Source organism: Artemia franciscana, chromosome 7 (assembly GCF_032884065.1).
Source record: "Artemia franciscana chromosome 7, ASM3288406v1, whole genome shotgun sequence".
Taxonomy (NCBI): Eukaryota; Metazoa; Arthropoda; class Branchiopoda; order Anostraca; family Artemiidae; genus Artemia; species Artemia franciscana.
The window spans coordinates 47,118,831-47,141,710 of record NC_088869.1 but is presented as its reverse complement, the minus strand read 5'-3'; the positions used below and the strand labels follow the sequence as shown (position 1 = coordinate 47,141,710).

Sequence of the window (22,880 nt, the reverse complement as noted above, 5' to 3'; positions counted from 1 at the left end):
TTAGCCAAAAAAAAAAATTAATATGCAAATTTCATTTTAATAATTTATGTATGGAGAGCCAAAATCAGACATGTATCAATTCAAAAACTTTCAGAAATAAAAAAAAAAACAGTTTTTTGAAATGAAAGTAAGGAGCGACATTAAAACTTAAAACGAACAGAAATTACTCCGTATATGAAAGGGGCTTTTCCTCCTCAACACCCCGCTTCTTGCGCTAAAGTTGGATTCTTTCTCGCAACTCCACTTTTTAAAACAATAAAAAATTTTAGCGTAAAGAGCGGGGAGTCGAGGAGGAAAACTCCCTTTCATATACGGAGTAATTTCAAAATTACTTTCATTTCAAAAAACCTGTTTTTTTTATTTATAACCGAATAGCCGGACTTTAAGATCTAAATTGGAACGTTGATCCTGAATTAAGAAGTGCTAAACAAAAAGCCAAATTTTGGCTGTGTAGGTGTATATCATGTGACTGATCATCGTCCGGAGCTGTGTTCTCTGTGAAACAAAAGTGTAAACTTGAATATAAGGCCAGTCTGAAAAGAGCACGCTTGAATGCACGGCCAGACCCTACCGATAAGGCTTTATGGGATAAAGTTGTGAACAGTGAGAAATACTCCCCATCTGCCCTATCTTGTCTCAATCTAGATAATTTTATCGATAATTACAAGCGCGTGTTCAGTGTATTTAATAGTTTTCTTCAGTCTTTTTATCATAAGTTGCTTAAACCGATATTACCATACCGTCTCCTGCAGGCTCATATCCAGCCTGTACCAATGTCTGATATTCGCCGGGCTTTCAGAAAAATCATGCATTCAAATAGCCTTGATGGTGACGTCCTTTCTTACCGATTTTTTGCTTATGGTTTTCCTGCTCTACTTAACCATCTACAAATACTTTTCCAGTCCTGCCTAAAACAGTCGCTTGTTCCTGATAGTTCTAAGAAAGATCGCCAGACTTTACGTGCGGCTTATTTCAGATATTGCAAATTCCTCCTCTGGCTTCCTAGATGGCACCGAAAAAGAAAAGTCATTGCTTGATTTGGTTTAATAGACGTGCCTTCTTGGATTCGGTCTTTCAGTGATGATATATGTAAAAAGACTATCAACTTTATTCACATTTACGACACTCTGCTGCCTTTTTTTTATATTGATACTGGTTACTTAGTTCATGTTGTCTTTGCTAGTTTAAATTTTCGTTGTTTATTGTTTTTGTTTTGTTTATTTATAATACTCCGTACTTTGTGTTTTTTACGGGTAATAAAGGTCATTTCATTCCTTCATTCAAAGGGGGAAAATCACTAAAGTGGCAACAAAGTTTTTTCCTCATCTGACGACCTGGCAAACATAAGCATAGGTCAAGATTTTTTCTTAGGGAGGGGAAGTGAGCAGCAATAACGTTTTCTGTGGTAACACAGCCTTACATAGCTTTTGGGTTTTTTTCTAGGAGTGGAGGGGGGAAATGAGTTCTTTGGGTGTTACTACCCCTTGTCCTCACTAGCTGTACTCATGCTGCAAATACTAAACCATTAGATTTTCAGGTTTTTATAGTACATTTGAAGCCAAACCTCTCATTTCCTTGACAAAATCTTCAAATAGAGGTCGAGGTCAAACTACTCCGATGAATCTTGCTACAACCACATCCAATGATATAATCACAATAACGGCAGTGCGGCCTAAAAAAGTAGGTGGAAGGAGACCTGTCAACATTTCAGATGTAAGTATGAAGCATGTTTAACAAGCACTTCTGCTGTTCAAAGTCAAAACGCATTGGGTAGACAAAAATGGTTCATTGATATTTGAAGGTACTAAGTTTGAATAGAAATTGATTGTGTGCGTTGAGATTTGAAAGGATACTAATTGAACAGTATACATATAGCCTAGACCTAGAGGATACAATATCTAACTCAAACATTCGAAAAATGTTCGTACTGTGTTTTGATTTTGGATGGTTTTGATGCTATTTCGCCTACCTAAAAAAAAATCTCAAGATTCAAACCTGTCTTCACAATGCTTGGTGATTTAATTTTTTTTTAAATAGTCATTTTGGTTTAAAAGGCGCTAAAGTAGCCCTTTGAAGCCCTTCCATCCTATTTTGAAAGAAATAGTGATTTTTTAGAAGACAGGATGTTTCCTGTCTTAAATTATGTATATTTTTAAGATCAAGGAGAATGTGTTGTTAAAAACCAAGACACAAAACATAGAGCTTCTCCTTAGAAGTCGTTGACACGCCCAGGATTTTGCTCTAGAGGGGCTTAAGGCAGCCGTAGAACTGTAAACATTTTGTTTTATATTAAGGCCCATTTACAATAAGATTCTATTGATACCGGGATATAGCTGGCGCTGATTTGAGCTAATTAGAATTTGTCATGGAATTTTTTACCAATAAAAAAAAATTCAATGAAAATCGTAATGAGGCTAAAGCAGCAGTTACCAAATCTCGGTTTTAGTACACTGTCATCGTGAATTGGTCCTTAGCCTTCTAAACATGAAAAAATAGAATATAAGTCATATTTGCTAGAAAAGAAAACGGCTTAATTGTATGGATGGCTCAGGCTTCAAGTCCTTGTGAAATTGTAGTGACAATTTGTTATAGCTATTTTTGACATATTCTTGCACATTCAGGCTTAGACTATAGATTGTAAGTTAGTATACTAATTGATTCCCCCTGTGATTGTATGCTCGGCCCGGGCTATCAAGCTTGAGCCTGTGTGGACTCTCTGGGTTCTTCCAATTTCTCTCATATCTTTTGTCGAGCTCCCCTAGTGAGAACAACCTTTTTAAAAACTAAAAAAAAAACGAAAGGAAATTTTTAGGTTAATTTAGAAAAAAAAAGAAAGAAAAAGAATAAAATCAGAGATTAAAAAATTAAGCTTTTTAGAAAAAAAAGAAAGAGTTAGATAATTGCAAATTAGAATGTTTTTTAGGAAAAACCTGATTTTTCTTGGTGTTTTACGAACTCGTTTCCTTTTGGAAGTAAATTTTGTGTATATGTCCTGATACTGTATTCATTTTTTTTATAAAAGCAAATTTCAATGTTTATATTAATAATATCTACGAAAGGGGATATAATCAGATAAAGTTAAGGATAGCTCTACTTTCGCTTATAGTTAAAAGAGTAAGTTTTCCATTTATGTAATATCTATTTCGTTAGAGAAATTTTTTAAGGTTTGTATTCCAAATCAACAACCTTAATCTAAATGACTGGTTTATGTGTCATGCATTGCTATGATCTAAAAAGAAAGGAAATTCCAGGAAAATCACAGGAATTTCCGACAAAATAGTAATTTATACTGTTAATTTATTCTATACCCTCTACAATTAAGTTAACAATTAAGTTGTGATGTGCTTTTTTAGATATGTAGGACCTTGTCCTAGGGGGTCCATAATAGAAACTGGGGCACCCTCTCCTGGGGGTCATAAATACAGGTGGAGGAGGAAGAAGGTCCCTCAAATGTACACTCAACAGGGCCCATTGCCGAGTTCACACGTCACTTGAGTTACAAACCTTCTCCCAGTAATGGGTTAAATTGCATGGTGATACAGAACACCATCGTGGGAGGATCCTCTATAGGAGGACAACTGCGGCAGGGTGTAAGATTCAGATTTATGGACAACGGCTTCTGTAAAGGACTGCCTCGACCCTTTCGGGGTACCTGCAAGACTGGGAAACTTGCGGTCAATTTTTCCCACTTGAGGAGTGGCACCCCTTGAGGAAATTATAGCCTAGTAAACAACACAGCACTCGTACGGGATTCTGATTATTGGATATTTTTCCGGGCTTGGTTTGTTTTGATGGGCGTTTTCGGGCTGAAAAACCTCTTCCTAGCTGATTTATCTACTATGGGTTGCCTCCCCGTAGTAGCATAATATTTGTAGGCATGTAATATGTAATGAGTCGGAGGTAATAGGCTTGGGACTGTCTGTGCAGGATTTTGACTCTTGTTGATAGAAGAGCATCGCCAAGTGCTGAAAACCATGTTGTGACCAAGATGGGCCCAGGATTGCACAAAGCCTCCAACTTACTGGAGGTCCCAGGGACTTCTTGCTGTCCGATTCTAAGCCGGCTTAAGCGCTTCGATGTAGACTTCAGAAGATATGTTGGTCCCCGTCCTGCACTGGTATCCAGGATCACTGCTTTTCCTGTGGCCAAAATAATTTCAAAGATTTAAAGAACATGAAAATTGGAACTTGGAATGTTACGACGTTAAAAAATGACTATCGCATCGACATTTTGACTGAAGAATTCAGACGGTTTGAACTGGATTTATTAGGAGTTTCAGAAACTCATATCCCAGGTGTAGGAAGCATGAAATTAGGTGACATAGAATTTGTTTACTCAGGCAGGAAGGATGGGGTACATAGACAGGGAGTAGGGCTCATGATGAATAAGGAAGCTGCTAAGTCTTGTTTAGGCTGGGAAGGTATTAATAATAGAATACTAATTGCTCTTTTATGACTAAAAAGTTCAGGGTATCAGTTATAGTAGTATATGCCCCCGTTGAACCAAATGATGGAGATACTAGTGACTCAGATGAATTTTACTTACAGTTACAGGAGCAAATAGACAGGATACCAGGTAGAAATATGGTGTTTTTGCTAGGAGACTTTAATGCTCAGGCTGGTAGAAATAGGGATAGATGGTATCCTAGCCTAGGTAAATTTGGTGTAGGAAAAGAAAACAGTAATGGCTATAGGCTTTTGCAATTTTGTACGTATAACAACCTAGTTATAACCAATACGGTGTTTGGTCACAAAATGGCCCATAAGTTGACATGGTATTCACGTGATGGTAAGACAGCAAACCTTATTGATTATGTTATTGTAAACAGAAGACTAGCAGGATCAATACAAGATACTAGGGTGTATAGGAGTGCTGTTATTGGTGTTAAAAGTAAAGATCACCATCTAGTAGTGTCTAAGGTTAATTTAAAGCTGAAATTTCGGAATGCTAACTACCTCCCGGAAAATTATGATGTTGGTAGACTCCAGGATGAAAATTTGAGAAAAAATTTCCAGGAACAGCTGAACACTAAACTTGAGAGTTTAAAATTTGACAATGTGGAAGATGGATGGAATAATTTCAGAAAAACAATTTTAAAGTTGCTGATGGTGTCTTAGGGAAGAGTGCTAAGACTGCAACTAGGAATATTAGTGAAAAAGCTTTAGGTTTAATAGAGAGTAGAAGGGGTTTGTATAAAAATTATCTGAGTGATAGGTCGTATGAAAACAAAAGGAATGTAAGGAAAGTGGAGAAAGCATTAAGATATGAACTAAGGAGATGTGAAGTGGAGGCCATGGATAAAATTGCTGAGGATCTGGAAGATGTGGCTAGACGGCATAATAGTAAAATATTATACTGGCATGTTAATAAATTGAAAGGGAGTAGCCAATCCGGACTAGTCCCAGTTAAAGATAGAAATGGGGCCACAATTAGTGATAAGGAAAAAGTTAAAGAAAGATGGGTGGAACATTTTGAGAATGTGCTAAACTGAGATACAGTTGCAGGAAAATATATAAATGAAAATGAAAAAGTTTGTGATACCTTGGATGTGAAGGAAGATTTGTTTAGTGAGGAAGAATTAGCGGCAGTACTAAAAGGATTAAAAAATAACAAGGCTCCAGGTGCTGATAGTATGATTAATGAGTTTCTTAAATATGGTGGCTCTGAGGCTAGGAATAAGCTACTGAAGATTATGAACATGATTTTTGAAAAAGGGGAAGTACCCAATGATTTTAGGAAAACTTTATTTAAACCACTGTATAAGAAAGGTGACAAGAGTGAGTGTCGTAATTATCGAGGCATTAGTCTGGTCTCTGTAGGTAGCAAATTACTGAGTAATATGATACTTTTTAGACTGAGAGATGCTGTAGACAAAGTTTTAAGGGAAGAACAATGCGGTTTTAGAAAAGGTAGAGGATATGTCGACCAAGTTTTCACTCTTAGGTTAATAATTGAGAAGTCCCTTCGTTGTCAAACACCTTTGGTCCTCAGTTTTATTGATTATAAGCAAGCTTTCGATTCTATTGATAGAAGAGCGTTAACAAAGGTCTTATCGTTATATGGTATACCAGAAAAATACATTGAAGTGATTTGTGCTATGTACGAGAATATTACTGCTGCGGTTAAGGTAGGAAATGAGGTTAGCAACTGGTTCTGTATTAAATCAGGAGTTAAGCAGGATTGTGCTCTATCCCCCTTTATATGGATCATTGTGATGGACTTCGTCTTAAGGAGCACAGGAAAGGCAATTGGAGACCACGGAATCTCCTGGACTTAGATTATGCTGATGATTTAAGCATATTAGATGAAAGTGTGAGATTAATGAAAATGAAAATTAATGTTAAGAAGACTAAGTCACTAAGGCTAGGAATAGGTGAAGATGAACAGGTGACATTAGGTAACGAAAAGATTGATCAGGTTGGGATCTTCAGTTACCTTGGTAGCATTATTAGTAAAGATGGTGGGAGCAGTGAAGATGTTAAAAGTAGAATAGCTAAGGTTCAGGGTGTTTTTTCACAGTTAAAAAAAGTTTGGAAGAATAGAAAGATAAGCCTGCAAACCGAGATTAGAATATTTGAAGCTACAGTGATGACAGTGGTCAAATATGGTTCTGAAGCATGGGCGCTCCAAAACGCAGATGAAAATTTACTAGATGTTTTCCAGAGAAATTGCCTACGGATTGTTCTGGGAACCCGGCTGACTCACCGTATTTCAAACAGTAGGCTGTACGAAAAATGTGGTTCAATCCCGCTTTCTAGGGCTATAATGAGAGAAAGGTTGAGATGGCTAGGCCACGTTCTACGGATGAAGGATGACAGATTACCGAAGATTGTCCTTTTTGGCCAACCGTCTGGGGCAACACGGAAAGCAGGTCGTCCTTGTCTGGGTTGGGAGGATGTCATAAATAAAGATTTAAAAGAAATGGGAAGTTCCTGGGAGGGTGTAAAGAGGGAGGCTTTAAATAGATTAGGTTGGAGTAGGAGCGTGCGTAGCTGTTGGCCTCATGCGGCTTGGTGCTGCAGTGAGTTATTATTATTAGTAGTAGTAGTAGTAGTAGCTCTTAAACCTCTCAGGGATTACTCTAAATCCTCCCGCTGATTCCCTACTTTTGGTAAAAGTTTCGAATGGTACAAATAGTTAAAATTTTAATTTAATTAATTTGGTATTATGACTGGTTGTAAAGTAATCTATCTAATTATCTTCTTTTCCGTTATTTTAGCACTCCTTTTTCGCCCCCTTTTTTGGAAAGCGAAATTCCCACTTTATTTTTTTTTTCTTGCTAAACATAAGTTGACTACTTTGCCACTGTTGGAATATTGGAGGGTACTGTATACGTAGGTAGTGAAGAAACTTTGTAATTGGTCATTTAATATGGTCACCAATCAGCTCAGCAAATGCGTGCGGCCATAAATTTCAAAGATTCCTTTTTGATTCCTAAGATAGAAGTGAACACAAGAAGGTACACTCTACTATACCTTCTTCTGTTTAGAGTGTGAGTCTACATCATCTACATATACGTTTTTAACAAGCCAACGCTGAAAATCTTGATAAAGAGTTTATTAATGATCCCAAATTGATCAATCAAAAGCTTCTCTGTCTTTGACTAAACTCAAGAAATCTCAAATATCTTGGCGTATATACATTTTGAGTGTCGTATGGCGGCCATATATATCTCGTTGACGACTTTCCTGAAAGACACAGAAGTCTAAGTCTTATGGGCTGCAAAGCATTTTTATGGAGCAATTTAACTACTATAGCATGTAATTGTCAGAAAGCAAGTAGTTGTTGAAGGGCTTTATGTAAGATGTTTTTCTATATTGATTTTATTAAAAATATGCCCTAGAGAACTTTCAACGATACATTTAATATTCTTATTAATAAGGTCAAATCGTCCATCTGATTTGTGAGCTTAAGTCGTAGACCGCGGCGGCGTGCGTCTGGCTGACGCTGGTTCTCTCATAAGGGAGGAGTTTAAAATCTGTTCAAAATACAACGTGTACCATATCGTTCAAAATCCGAATAAACAGATAAGTCTGGTAAAGTCATTTAGAATTCCGAGGGTACGTACTATATAATAACACACGCAAATTCGAGGAAAACCCGACACAAGGAACAGAGCTCAAAAATCTGTAAGATTATTATTTTTTTTTTTTTTTTAGACGTAATTTCTTGCTTTACAATAAAGGGCAGCGTTCACTTCCCTGTATGTTTGTTTTATCGTGATTCGTATTGCTGCAGACCCAGTAATCATAGTGTCATACCTTTCAACCCAGTGTGTGTTACAATAGTGGAGCAGCTTTTGTTCCTTCCGTACGGCAGAAAACAGAAGAAGATCGGACTCAGTTCGTTTGATGAAAGAGAAAGAAAAACAACTGACAAATTTTTCTTGCCAGTACCTTCTTATAGCATTTAAATTAGACCCAGTTTGGAGGCCTTAATTAGGACAAGATTCGAGCACGGGGGGTGGGGTAGCAAAGCAATCTGCTTGAGATTCGGCAATTGTTGGATCAAAGTCTAAATTTAGACCGAATCCGAGAAAAAAACAATAAGAGCGGAGTCTTAGAGAGCCCAATGTACTGGCGGCACAATAGAATTGAAGGTACCATCTTTGGAATACAAAAGTGCTCAATTAAAAGGATTTAAATCTTCTGTACATAGCTGAATGAACCTGGAGTTTGAAAACTTTTTTTGGCTCAGGAAAGGGCAGATAATATGATTGAACCAATCAAAGTATTTGAGCCTGATTTTGTGCTTCTCCATATAACCTGCCTAAATGTGACGGTTTATTGCTTTTCCAGAGGATCAATGTTGCTTTTGTCAAGATCCATGGACCCATCGAACCTGCAACATTGGAAGGTTTTATACTTTTTCGCATTATCCGAGAAACCACCAAACCTGCAGAAAGAAGAAGGTTCATTGGTTTTGAAAATAAGGATGGACCCTCACTTTTCTTAGATATTGATGGCACAAAGTAGATACGAAGCAAATAAGATTCACGGTACCAGTCCTCTTCCTGTAGCTGTAGTCTTGCATTCAAAGTCCCAAGATATTGCTACTTGGCCTCATGCCTCTTTTCCTTTTATAGATTATGACTGACAAGAGTCAAAGAAAACTTACGTTGTTTTTCGCCGAGACCGAGAAAGAAAGTATAAAAACAAGCCAGCCGTAGGCAGAGCTGAAAAGAAGACAGGTGCAAGCAACAGTCAGGATGCTGAGTGTGAAAATATCGAATTGTCGCCAGACGATATGAGTAGCGATAGTGTTAGTGACATAGAGTATAGTATCGTAAACAATTCAACTGACGAAGACCCCACTAGTAACGAAGACAGAGGAACTTATAGATCCCCCTGAGAGTCAAAAGCGTCCAAAAGTTCTGAACGCGGTAGAGTCAAAGGATATAGGACACAAAAAAATATTCTCAAAAATATACTCAGAAATTGGAGAACGACCCAGTGTTAAAGCCTTTCCTAACTAGGGCCCCACATGGTAGGAACAAGTCGCTCTGCAAATATCGCCACAAAAAATTGACAGGTAGTGTGACTGTATTGAAGCTGCTTGCTATAAGCATATTGCATCAAGAGACAACATTGTGTAAACAAGTAGCTGAAGCTGGACTTCGCCTTTCCGCATAGATAACTTTGGAAGAGGTCTCGGTTAGGAAGATTGAAACGTAGATTCTGCTGACGAATTTATGCTTTCCTCACTCTTCAGTTGCTACAAAATTGCAAATTTCCCTAACTAAAATGATAGGGGTGGTAAAGAATATTCTGGGAGTATATGATCTGGAGGAGCTAACAAAAGAGCTTAGGAAAGGGAAATTCTCACTGATCGTGGACGAATCGACAAATCGCTCATACCAAAAATGTTTAGTAGTAAATGTGAAGTATAAAAGGAATGATTTTGCCAGGGAAGAATTCCTTGCGACCGGCAGTGGACTGAAAGCTTTGATAGTGTCTTTCTTCAATAGCCACGACATTCCTCTTGAGAATATTATTGGTATTGCCTATGACAATGCCGCAGTAAATACTGGTCAGAATAAAAGTCCTAGGGCAATACTCAAAGAATAGATGCCTGTCCTGTTTACCTTCAACTGTTCTAGTCATTCCTTGGCATTGTGCTCCTCTCATGCTGAAAAACTCTTACCTGAAAGTGTGGAAGACTTTATTAAAGACCTAGTGAACTATGTTGGTCTTAGTGCGAAACGGGTCAAGGAGTATTGACATTTTCAAGGGCTTATGAATATTGCCAACCACAGGCTGCTGTCCATTAGTGCAACACGATGGTTATCCCTTGAAGCAGCAGTTGGCAGGATTTTAGAACAGCGGAGCGCCTTGCTGCTGTTCCTGGGTGATCAACCTAACAACTCTAACACTGATAGGGATAGTCGTAAAAAGGCATAGCCGATCTAGCGTTTCATGAACGATTTTGTCTGCAAAGCATTTGTATATTTTCTGTCTTCCGCGCTGAAGAAGATCAATTTGCTCAATCTAGAGTTTCAGAGCAGAGAAGTTTGCGTTCTCAGTATTCTGAATAGCACCAGAGTTACATTTACCTCGCTATCGAAGTGCATTGTGAATCCTAGTGGGATACAAAGGAGGAATCTTGAAACTCTCCCTGGAGGATCAGACACTCCAGAGTGTAGTTCTTCCTCTGAGTGAATTAAACTCGGGCCGAACACCGGATGTCATTTGTTACAATCGGAAGGTGACGCCTAAAATTCTAGCAGTCATGCGAATTTTCTGCTGAAGGTTGCAGAATTCCGGAAAAACTGCAGGTCTTACCTTGCAAAGCTCTGCAGGCAGATCGCCAAGAGGTTCGACAGCAAAGATGAAAGGCTCAAGATCCTCGAGTGCATCTACCCTGCCGTTTTTAGCGGTTCAGTCTGAACACTCGTACTGCTAATTGCTCGATTTTCAAATTTGTTGGGAATACTTATTGGAAAATAGAAGGATAAATGGACATTCTGAAGGTGCAGTGGTCAGAATTAGAGTTTAGCGAAGACTTAGTGAAAAATAGACTTGGTGACATAACCGAACCTGATGGGTTCTGGAAAAACTAGGGTTTGGTGAAAAAGGGTTGGGGGGCTGATGTTTGATGATCTTTGCAAATTTATGTTGTTGCTGTGCTGTCTTCCCCATTCGTCTGCCGAATCAGAACGGCACTTCTCAGTTTTGTCAACCATGAGGATAAAGCTTCGGAATAGGCTAAATACGGAAACTGTTGCTGCGATGATGCACACAAAACAAATGGTATGCAGAGAAAATAAAAATGGGAGAGTAAGGCCTTGGTCTATACCGCCGCAGTTGGAGTCAAGAATCTCAAGGTGGAAGCCAAGAGAACCTCATTCAACTGTTCTGGAGGAGGTTATAGATTGCGTGGAGGTTGAAGAATATTTCATATTGTTTTTTCTTCTCAGATCGTTTCTTGGAGCTTCGACAAAGCTAACAACCCTGTTGAAATACCCAAACTGGATAGAAGCGCATCCAGGCATGCAACTGGATGTAAAAAAGCCGACCGCTTTTCCATTCGAGGGTTGTTTGGTTACCAGAAACTAATTGTCATATTTGCAACTTTGCCCATATTTGCATTGCACATTGCGGATGCGCCTATGTCATATCTGGGAGGTTGGAATTTTTTCTTCTTCATGGAAACGACCGTCAAGTAGTCAAGAAAAAGCTGTCAAGTACAGACAATGCTTAATAGGCGGGATGTCGCTTGCAATCGGTTTCCGGTAGAATCTTTTCTCCCAATAAGATACAGTGGGAGTGGTCAGACAACTGTTGTCATTTTGAATTCACTTCTTACAAGCGCAAACGGACAACTGTTATCCGACTCGGGCAAGTCTGCAAGAAGTAATTTTGCAAACGGGACAGTAATTTACCGACCACTGAAAATTTGCAGTATGCTATTGTTTTTCGTTCCATCACCGTTGCGACCGACCCTTTATTGGGCGAAAATAGTCTTGTCACTGAGACGTATGAAGGAGTCATAAAAAGAGACCCCTCAATGCGGAGTTTGACTTCTGTGCTGTGCAAGCGCGCTCCTACCCTTCACCAATCAGAAGTAGTTCCACGATTTTTAGGGTAGAGAAATATTACGCTTTTCATAACTCTAACGAATCAATGTTGTTATCCTATGCACTGAGTTTTGTAGTTTTAATAATAATAATAAAAAATCACGTGATAGGCGATGGCAGTAGATTTATTTCAAGGAAAACGAAAGAAAAGCGAACCAGACAAAGAAAAGAGGAGAAGAGGAAAAAAGAAAAATACGAGAAGAGAAAAGGAAAAAAGTTGTGAAACTCCTATTGATTATCCTCCTATGGTAATTTTGTTATCCTCAGATTTAATTAATTCTTCTAGGCCAGGGTGACAACGCTGCTATTAACTCGACAACTGCCAATAAGCTATTCAAGCTATTATTTGTAAAAATAAATAAAAAAATAAATATGTATTCATAGCTTCTGGAATGGGTCTTAAAGACAGCAGAGTCTTCCGAATATAGACTTGTAACAAGAGTTTTATTTATCCTGTTGCTTCTTATTTTTGCTTTTCTTCGAATTTTCTCTAATTCATATGGTTGTACTGATTCTGGGCTGGGGGCCAACTAGATAAGAGTTTTGTGATCAGATTGGGGTTTTCTGGCGGAATTTATAGTCTTATAGCCCTAGGTTACCTTCAGCTTCGGAATGACACTAACAAATCGAAATTCCTTGGACTCCTTCCACCATTCTCTAACGGGACAAAGTTAGTTTACCAAGTTTTGTATTTCGGGGATCTGCAAGAAGTGGAGTTTGAGTTAATTCTTATACTTTTTCGTATTTCAAATATGCTACTCCTTACCATTTGGAGGGAAAAAATACAAATTAAGGAGCATCATAAGAAGATCGTTTTGAAAAAACTGTAAGGAAGCAAGCAAAAGAGCTGCACTAACAAGATGTATCAAGCTGAGCTTGGCTGGAAGTTAAATAAAAAGTGGGGAAAATACTATAGAGGAGAAATTATTAGTTTGTGTGCTTTCCTTTTATGGGAAGCATAATGTCTTTCAGTGTGGCCCAAAGAATAATTATTTAAAAACATGCTCATTGTTGGTTGTTTTTGTTCCTGTTTGATGTCACCTTGATGGTGTTTATGTGAAGGCTGCACAATTTGCCAAACACTGCTTATGGAATAAATCTTTTAGACTCGGGATACTTTAATGAAACATTTTTGCTATAATAACAAATAATTGAGGAATGGGTTTCTTTGCGGATCAGCCTCTATCTATAAAATATTAGATCCAAGGTGGGTGTGGCTAAACACATTTTGGTGGCAAAACTAAACTTACCAATGTACAAAATAACAAATTTAGGAGGGTCTTTGTCTTCACGTTCTGCGCAAGTGAATACTTATAGTTGGACTTCATTAATTTTCTCAACTTAATATTCAGACAACTATTTATCCGAAATTGAAAAAAAAAACTTTAATTGAATCTACATTCAATTAAAGTTACGAAAAGAACAATTTACTTAGTCCTTAACATTTCTATCTTTTGTTTCTGAGAAATTTCTCACAGCCTTGTCGTCTTGCAAGTTTTTGTTTCTAGTGACATGTGTCGTGATTTGAGAACATGTTCCGCTCGCTCGGAAGTTTACATGTTATCTCAATTCTTCTTAATTTAGACCTAATATAAAATCCTGGTTTCCCCTCCTCCTCCCGTCTTAACAGATAGCTTCCTCGACGCAAACATGTTATTAATTTTAAAGCTAAAAGAAAGAGCCTGTCTAAACTGGGCCTATGTCTATTGCTATGTAAAAGAGCTTTTACTATTCTTAAACCTTTATTTATTTTAATTTTTTACTTCTTTTGTAAAACAGCTGTTTTCAGTAAATGTATGATTATATTGTAGGGGTTACCGCAAGAAGAAGTTCACAAGCGACTTTTACGAAGAGAACGAAACAAAGCAGCTGCCGCAAGATGTCGGAAACGTCGCTTGGATCATACGCTGTTGCTTGTTGATGTAAGTTCCTTTCGTTTAAGATGAATGGAGAAAGAAATCATAAGGCTCGAGTTTAAAATAATCAGCAGATGGAAAATACCTGTGTAAGAGGAAGAAATATGTTTAAAAACAGTAAAATACTGACTCTCGGAAAAGGGAGCTGAAAACAGGAGTGTAAAAAAATCTGTGGGCCATATTTTGAGGGAAAAGGGGCTTGTCTTTCGTATTGATCTTGGAACGGAATCCTTTCCTCTATCCCCATCTGTATGTAGGTATGTATACAGATTAATGACATTCATTTACGTCAAAAGCCTGATTCTATAGCGGTCTTACACCAAACTTTTCTATCTGCTCTTTTCTAACCAGACATATCTGACTTTTTCGAAATGCGTTCATTTAGTATTCTAGAAATTAAAATATTTTTATAAGTTACCTTAGATATACTCATCAACAATTATGGGTGCAGCTGAACACCGGGGTGTGGACACAGAAAAAAGAGGGGGTATATTAAGGTCACCATCAGTTCAAAGTCACCATCAATCAATACACCGTAAACATAAATGAGAGTTCAGTACAAGACAAGAATTTTACAGATTGGGACCATGCCAAATTATCCACAGCATACAGTGGCACATAAACATTTAATAGAAGCAAATTCACTTTGTCACATCTAAAAAGCGCAGGTTGCAGCCGATTGCCATGAACTTCTAAATGTTGAAGACTGCAGAAACCTGTATCGCATCAAATATAGAACCCCATATGACTGTCCTCTTGAAATATATGAGTCACGACTCTGATGATTTAACGGAAATAAAAAAAAAGAAAATCAGTGCGTAGACTTCCAAGACATCAAAATCTAGCTGTAGTTCCATTGTTTCTCGAAAAAGGATCAAATAATGAGCATCATACGATGAAATAATCTTCTGCATACCAAGACATGTGGAACAGCAGCTATTGTTATGGGAGTTGCTAATAGGGCCCGAATGAGAGCTAATAGCTTCAGGCTTCATGGTGCTTGTTTCTCATTAACCTTCTAAAAAGAAAACCGTACGTTGGAACTTAGAATTTAAAAGTCTGAACACGCACAGTTTTGGCAGCTCTTATCTTAAACAATTATTAAGATTCATATTTAACCCAAAGCAACTCATATTTCACTTGAAATTTCAAATGTATGTTGACAAACTCACTCACATAAACAAAGGAAATATTTGAAACAATTGCTCCAAGTCAAAAAGGAAATTCGACAGATTTGTATAAATGTCAGTTAAAACTGCACCAAATCATAGCCTTCCCCCCTCCCACATTTTGCATCTGCTATCGTCACAGTCTCATAAGCTGAGAATTTTGAAAGGGATATCAGAATTCTGATAGAAACCCTCTGCTATTCATTATTGTCTATTGTGTTTTTGTTAACTTATATCCTCACTAGCTAATATATCTTGACTGGTTACATGTAGACCCGTTAAATGGTTTTTACATCCATCACCATAGTAGTAGGTAGCAACATAACAACAACAAAAGTAAGAAAAACAATTAGGGAGATTCACAGGGAAATATTTTTAAGGGAGAGGCTGTAGAGGCCGAAATAAGTCTGGAGGGTAGATAATCATGAGTGGAAATTTTATTCACTTAGCTCGCGTAGTGAACCTAATCGAGTGAATCTTTTACACAAATGAGTGACAGAAAGGAAAAATGTGTCCTATTTCAAAATTAAATTTTCTATCAGAACCAAGGTATGTTTTGTTATACGCGTCTTAATATCTTGCTCATTACCAATGTTAATCGTGTATGAAAACCTAGTGAGGGGAGGGGGCTGGAGATTCAACTGATTGGCTTCTTCCCTCTCACAGAGAAAAATTACTAGTCAAATAATCAGGATGTCTGTGTTAGTGTCTGGCTATTGTTGAGCGTTTAAATTTGTCAATTTTTTAGGAGACTGAGCGTCTTGAGGAGATAAAAAGAAATGTTCAACATGAAATCGAAACTTTGGAGCTGAATAAGTTGAAACTTGAAAGAATACTACTTAGCCATAAGTCAGAATGCAAAATGGTCAAAGTTAAGGAAGAGGTGATAGAGGAAGATATTTACGCCGTTCCCGTTCCTCGAAAACGACCTAACACACTTTACATCCCAACATTTAAAAATTCAGAAACCCAAACCCCTAGCGCAGGCTTGGGACTGAATATTGATTCACTAATGGCCGGTGGCACTGGTTTAACCCCTGTTACGTCAGCAATGACAACACTGGTCGGATCATTTCCCTGTTCGTCACAAAACAGGAATCCAAACACTATGCCATTGGATCTATCGAGCCCAGATACTGGACACTCTAAGCTAATTTCTTTGTGAATATATTTAATTGAAGGTGTTGGAATTAATTTTGATTGAAGACGCGCCTAAAAATACTGTGCCTGGTAATTTGAACTGTGTTAGCTAAACAGTGATTCAATTTAAATTGAAAATGTGATTTATAGTATTGGCCAGAAAACATGGGAAACTAGGGAGATCTTGTGCCATCACCAGATAATACCTGCAAGGTGCAAAAAACTATCTCAAAAAGTAATATAACAGCACTCAGCTAAAGTGCAAAAATAGTGCCAATTCAGGTGCATTGCCCAATCAATAGCTTTATAGCCAGGCTGAGAGTCGGGATGTGAAATCTGAAAATTGTTTCTTTGTCCTGCATTCCTATATGCTGTGTTTGGGCAAATTGGTGTGATATTTTTGGGTATGGTGCGATTTAGCAGAATTGGGGCGATTTTTGGTTAAAAGTTTGCAAAAAATGCAGATTGGAGCACATCAAAATATATACTTCTAAAATTAAGTTAGCTTGAAAAATGTTTATTCAATATGAGATGTAATGGCACTTGTGTAGCAAAAAAATGTTTATTCAATATGAGATGTAATGGCACTTGTGTAGCAAGAAACTTGAATGAGTAACTGTAATGTAGTCTGTCTCAAAATATTCGAGTTAAAATAATTACTTTGTTTTCGACCTTCCGAATTCAAAATGAGTTTTCTCGCAAAACTTGCGTGTTTTTTCGTAAACAGAACGTCTGTGTTTCACTGAGTTTGTTCGTGAAATGGGTGTTTACCTGTAGAGTTAAAATCGACGTTAGTTTAAGTCTTTATAAGCCTCCCGTAATGTTTAACATGTTTGATTTTTTCTATTTCTTTTTTTTTATTTGCTGGAATATAATTCTGTATTGTGGTTGTTAGTGGATTTTGCACAGTGATTTACTGTCCATATTGCATAGCGATATATAAATATGTGTTGGAGAATATAAATGAACAAAGACGTATATTCTCTCAAGTTTGGTGGGAAGGATTTTACCCAGAAATATTTTACCTATCCATCCGAATAACTTGCTCTTAATGAAAAATAATCTTCCCCAAGTATTGGATTTCTGGATTTAATTTACTTTTTATTTTCAATAGACTTGTCCAATCAGATTTGATTTATGCTTTTATATGAAATAAGATTACGTACAATTGGAGCATTTTACATTGGCGGTGAACTTTTCTCAGTGATTTGCTGTTGTTATGGTGCATGTATGATATAGCCCCTACCCCTCAAGTTGTTAATTCATTGTCGCATTGTAGAACTGTTTTTTCCGTTAGTTTCTTTCAGTTTGGCGTGAGACAAGACAAAGAGAAGTGACAGAATAGATAGGAGATATATGATTCGGGCTATATATTTGCACATTAGGGGATGGGGATAAAGTATTTGGACAGTGTGAAGTTAAAAAACAATTCTTACTTCATAATCCGGAGAACAATTGTTCCTAATACATTAGGCATGCAGACCCGCTATAATTTACCCCCCCCCCCCTATTGTACATATATATAGCCCAAATTTGTTGCTAAAGTATTGTATTTTTATCATACTTAGGTATATTGCATTAGGATTGAGCGTAGCGTATTAGAAGAATATTAGGTAGGGGCTATATCATACAAGTACTTCTTTATTACTTAGCACTAAAAGTTAAACGCTACATCCAGTTTCAGCTTCTTGTTTTTATTGAAATTATTCTGTCCTGCTTGAACATATCAAGTAATTCGAAGAAGTAACATAGATAGGTTATGTTTATACATCAGAGGCTATTAGTTGATAATGTGTTTTGGACTTAAATTTTGTTTATTAGCTTGGTAATGTGAGGGTTTGCAAAAAGATATCTATCCATCTTTCCATCTATCCATATCTATGCTTCTAAAGATACGTTTGTTCTTTAGTTTAAATTTTACTCACCTGAGCTTCCAGGTAAAACGGTTTCAATGACAAAAAAAAATGGGAAGTAAGAGGAAATTACCGTGGGAAAGGAGTTCAGTTACAGCTTGGGATTTTAGCCACCAAGGTTGCGTTATTTTTATATTTCATAATTGTGTATTTGATTCATGGCTCAAAACAAAGCAACAAGCTATGTATTTTTGTGATCAGAAAAACTAATTTGGTGGCATTAATTCTAGTGTTTGCTCAATTGTTCTAAATAATAGTATTTTTCATAACACCATTATCTCACTTGGGCATTATGCCCGTTATATCCTATCACTTGATACATAAACTACGCGTATTCCTGTGTGTGCTTCAATTCATATTTTTGAATTTTAAGCTTGTAATTACCTTTGGAATAAGCCCTTTTCTGAAGGATTGGAAAAGGGATTTGTATCTTATCTAGATTGCTAAAAGGTTTTATCCAACTGAGTGGAATTCAGACAAATAGTTTATTGCCAGTTCAGAAAACTCGATTTTTGTTGGCTGCTTTTTCCGATTTTGCCATTGGAATAAAGACGTCGTTGAATGCTGCAAATAAGTATAATTGGCATAAAATCTTTGCAAAAGTTGGATTAGTTCAGTTCAGTTTTTCCGCTAATCAAAACCCATCTCAACTTACATGGATGGGGTGGGTATTATCAGGAGGACTGAAGCAGCAGTACCCCTTAAGAAACCTCGCTAACCCCTTAGAGAAATCGCCAATAACATGCGTAAAAGCAAACTCTGAGTGAACACGGTAAATTTAAGCAGTCAACCTTCCCCCTATCCCAGGACAGACAGTCGGGCTAGCTTTTTTTTCTCATTCGTGGTAGATTATATCTGGGTAGCTTAGGGTTAATTGGAAAAGTAACCCCATGAAGATGGAATGTCATTGCTGCTAGGTACTTTTGATGTTATTTTTTATTTAATAATATTATTTTAGTGTGAGTAATTTTTATTGTTAGTCTTGTTTTAATTTCTGTTTATTGTAGAAGCTTTGCTAAACGTTTTTAGATAGGTGATTTTATCGTCTAAGAGTGTAGTCTAATTGCTGATCGTGTCCGTATTAGGCTATTTCACTACTGTGTTTTATAATATGTTTGGTCACTCTGGAGGTAAAAGCAGCACTTGTATCCACTTATACTTAAAAATTGATAAACCGTGTAAGTTTCAGTGTAATTAGAAAGTGGAAATATGCTTGTTCCGTTTTTAGCTTGTTTTTTTATATAGTTTGTTCTTTTTACTTTGAATGATTTATGTTTCTGTTATTCTTACTCATATTTGAACACGTGTCGGGATTCGATTCCTTACGTGTACATTTTTTTTTCGCTCATTTTCTAAGTTGTTTTTCATCACAGAGTATCTCCAAATTATAACACGTAGGTATAAATAAATATTAAGGAGCTAGAAACGGAACAAACTGTAATGCAAAGAACCTAGTGTCACCCAGGGAACGGATGACGGTACATTTAAAAGCATGGAAGAAGTTAAGGATTTTCAAGCAAGGAAGAGGAAATACCAGGTCTATTTTAAAAATAATTATATATGACTTATTGTCTGTCTTTAACTAACTAACTTTTTATTTTCCTCAGCTACTATACGAGTATTTGTAATACTGTATTGGTAAAAAAAAATTATATTTTATTTTCCATTAAACATCAAAATGGTAAAGCTAATTTTAAAATGGAATAAATTTGAAAGGGTACCATCAATTGGGCCCAATATACCACATTACAATTTCTTAGAATTCTGTTGAAATCTTAGAAAGGAGAAGATCTTAATATAATTTATCTACGCTATTGGCCAGTTGTTATTACAGGTTCAACTGTTGCTACTGGTTTTAACTGTCATCACAGAAACCATCCAGAGGTGCTATATCGTTTTAATTTTCCCGAAAAAAATTATGTCTGTGTATGGAGGGTTCCTTAGTATTTTCGGATCCAGTTCATTTTTATTTCCTGCTTAAACATCAACAACAAGAAGAACAATAGGGTATTCTTTTCGTAAGATTGTGGAGTTCTATATTTGAATGAAAATTTTGGCCCTTTGCCCAAGGGACGTCCTCAGCAATACACGAGTAAGAACATATATATATATAAAGAAGAAACTTAAAAACATGTTCTAAAAAGGCCTTTGAGATTTGCTGCAAAAAAAAGCAAGATTAGCTTTGAAAGCGTGTATTTAATTATTTTTATTTCGTTTGAATGATAAAAAATAGAACCCTGATTGAACTTCGTCGAAGTAATGATGCTAAGGCTGTTTAAAAAGTTTTTAAAATCATTTTTAGTTTTATTATTTCAAAATTTAGTGTAAGTATATATATATATATATATATATATATATATATATATATATATATATATATATATATATATATATATATATATATATATATATATATATATAAATATATATATATATATATATATATAAATATTATATGTATTTGCTTTTGTTGTGCTGAGAACGGCCCTTGGACATATGGCTGAAATAGTCATTCAAATATAGAACTCCAATGTCTTGCGAAAAGGATTCCCTATTGTTCTTCTTGTTGTTGATGTTTATGATGGAAAGGCAGTGTTGCCTTAGCCGTTATTTATTTCCTTATTATTGATGTGTTGCTCTTAGCTTTTACCATAATCACCTTAGTAAATTTACCGGACATTTGTTTGTTGATTTATACCCATGGAAAAGGGAAGTGGTTTTAGTCAGTTGAATTTGGGCCCCATGTCTCAAAAGTAGTTTTCTGGACGTGCTCGGCTTTAACACTGACCCGAGTGCATGGTCCATCGTCTATGTTTTTTTTATGATGGGATACCTCGTAATTCCATCGTTTGCCTGGGCCTAGCTCGCTGCCGTACAAAAGCCGGAGGCAGTCCTTCTAATATGAAAGCCTACGCTCTTGAATGGCCAAATTATATGCAAGATTGTTGAATATTTTGTCTGGTGTTATGTTTGTTTGCTTTTTCTTAAAAGTGCTTATTTTGGTTTTTATGGTCAATGATGTTGTGTACTTTAAAAATCATATTATCAAGTGGCTCTGTATTTTACTAGGTTTTACTAGTGTATAGTTTTAGAGCTACTAATAAATTCTTTTTATTGCTGTTTTAGACATTCTTTTTGCTTTTGAAGTGTTAAAAGTCTATATGCAAAATAAAATTTGAGAATTTACATGTAAAAATGTTTCTAAAATCGTATTCATAACCTATCAGTTTGAAATGAAGGCGAGCAACTATTTTATCATACTGAAAGCTTAGGACTTGCTGAATTTACTATTCTTTCTCTTCTTCGGCGAGGCAGAAAGCGAAAACTAGTAACAGAAAAATAATAAAAAGTTGGAAATCAGGAAACTAATCAACAGATTCTGGCACCATTGCTGCAATTTGCCAAGTTCTAGAAGAACGGTAAGTTATAGCAAACAATAAACTTATACAGTGGTAAAAAAAAGTTGAAAATTAATTTAATGTGTGTTAAATATTATTTATGTATCTTTTAGGTACTATTTAACTATACAGACATTATTACCTTATAGGTATATTAAATAGAAAAAACAAGTTTTTTTAAATAAAAGTAAGGAACAACATTAAAACTTAAAACGAACGAAAATTACTCCGTATATGACGGGTTTTTCCTCCTCAACGCCTCGCTCTTTACGCTAAAGTTTGACTCTTTCTCTTAACTCTACTTTTTAAAACAGTAAGAAACTTTAGTGTAAAGAGCGGGGTGATGAGGAGGAAAAGCCCCTGTCATATACGGAGTAATTTCTGTTCGTTTTAAGTTTTAATGTTGCTCCTTACTATCATTTAAAAAAATTGTTTTTTTTTCTATTTAATTTCTGGACGTTTTTGAATTAATGAATGTTAATTAATTAATTGCAATTATCGGAAGACTTTGAGAAAAAAGAAGTGAAGGAGGCGGTCAAGTTCCCCTCCAATTTTTTGATTACTTAAAAAGGCAAGTAGAACTTTTAAGCAAGTTAGAACTAAAAACTTTTCAAGTAGAACGGATGATCCGATCTCAATGAAATTTGATATTTAGAAGGATATCGTGTCTCAGAGCTGTTATTTTAAATCCCGACCGGATCTGGTGATATTGGGGGGAGGGAGCTGGGAGGGGGAAACCTAAAATCTTTGAAAACTATTTAAGTGGAAGGATCGGGATGAAACTTGGTGGGAAAAATAAGCACAAGTCCTAGATACATGATTGACATAACCGGAACGGATCCGCTCTCTTTGGGGGGGGGGGGGGGTAATTCTGAAAAATTAAAAAAATGAGGTATTTTTAACTTACGAACGGGTGATCGGATCTCAATGAAATTTGATATTTGGAAGGATATCGTGTCTTAGAGCTCTTATTTTAAATCCCGACCAGATCTGGTGACATTGGGGGGGGGGGGGGGAATTTGGAGGGGAAACCTAAAACTTGGAAAACACTTAGAGTGGAGGAGCCGGGATGAAACTTGGTGGGAAAAATAAGCACGAGTCATAGATACATAATTGACATAACCGGAACGGATCCGCTCTCTTTGGGGTAGTTGGGGAGGGGGGTTAATTGTGAAAAAATGAGGTATTTTCTACTTACGAACAGGTGATCAGATCTCAATGAAATTTCATATATAGAAGGATATCATGTCTCAAAGCTCTTATTTTAA

General features: G+C 36.5%; 1 protein-coding gene across 2 annotated transcripts in view; it reads left to right on the top strand.

The window, feature by feature from the left end:
• Positions 1-21,334, top strand: part of LOC136029384 (transcription factor kayak-like) — a 58,126-nt gene extending 36,792 nt beyond the window's left edge. For both annotated transcript variants that reach the window (XM_065707710.1, XM_065707709.1), the window contains exons 4-6: positions 1,538-1,713; positions 13,888-13,998; positions 15,910-21,334. In XM_065707710.1, the coding sequence (XP_065563782.1) occupies positions 1,538-1,713; positions 13,888-13,998; positions 15,910-16,326 (704 nt within the window). In that variant the 3' untranslated portion in view covers positions 16,327-21,334. The remainder of the gene's footprint in view (positions 1-1,537; positions 1,714-13,887; positions 13,999-15,909) is intronic.
• Positions 21,335-22,880: the final 1,546 nt, after the last annotated feature.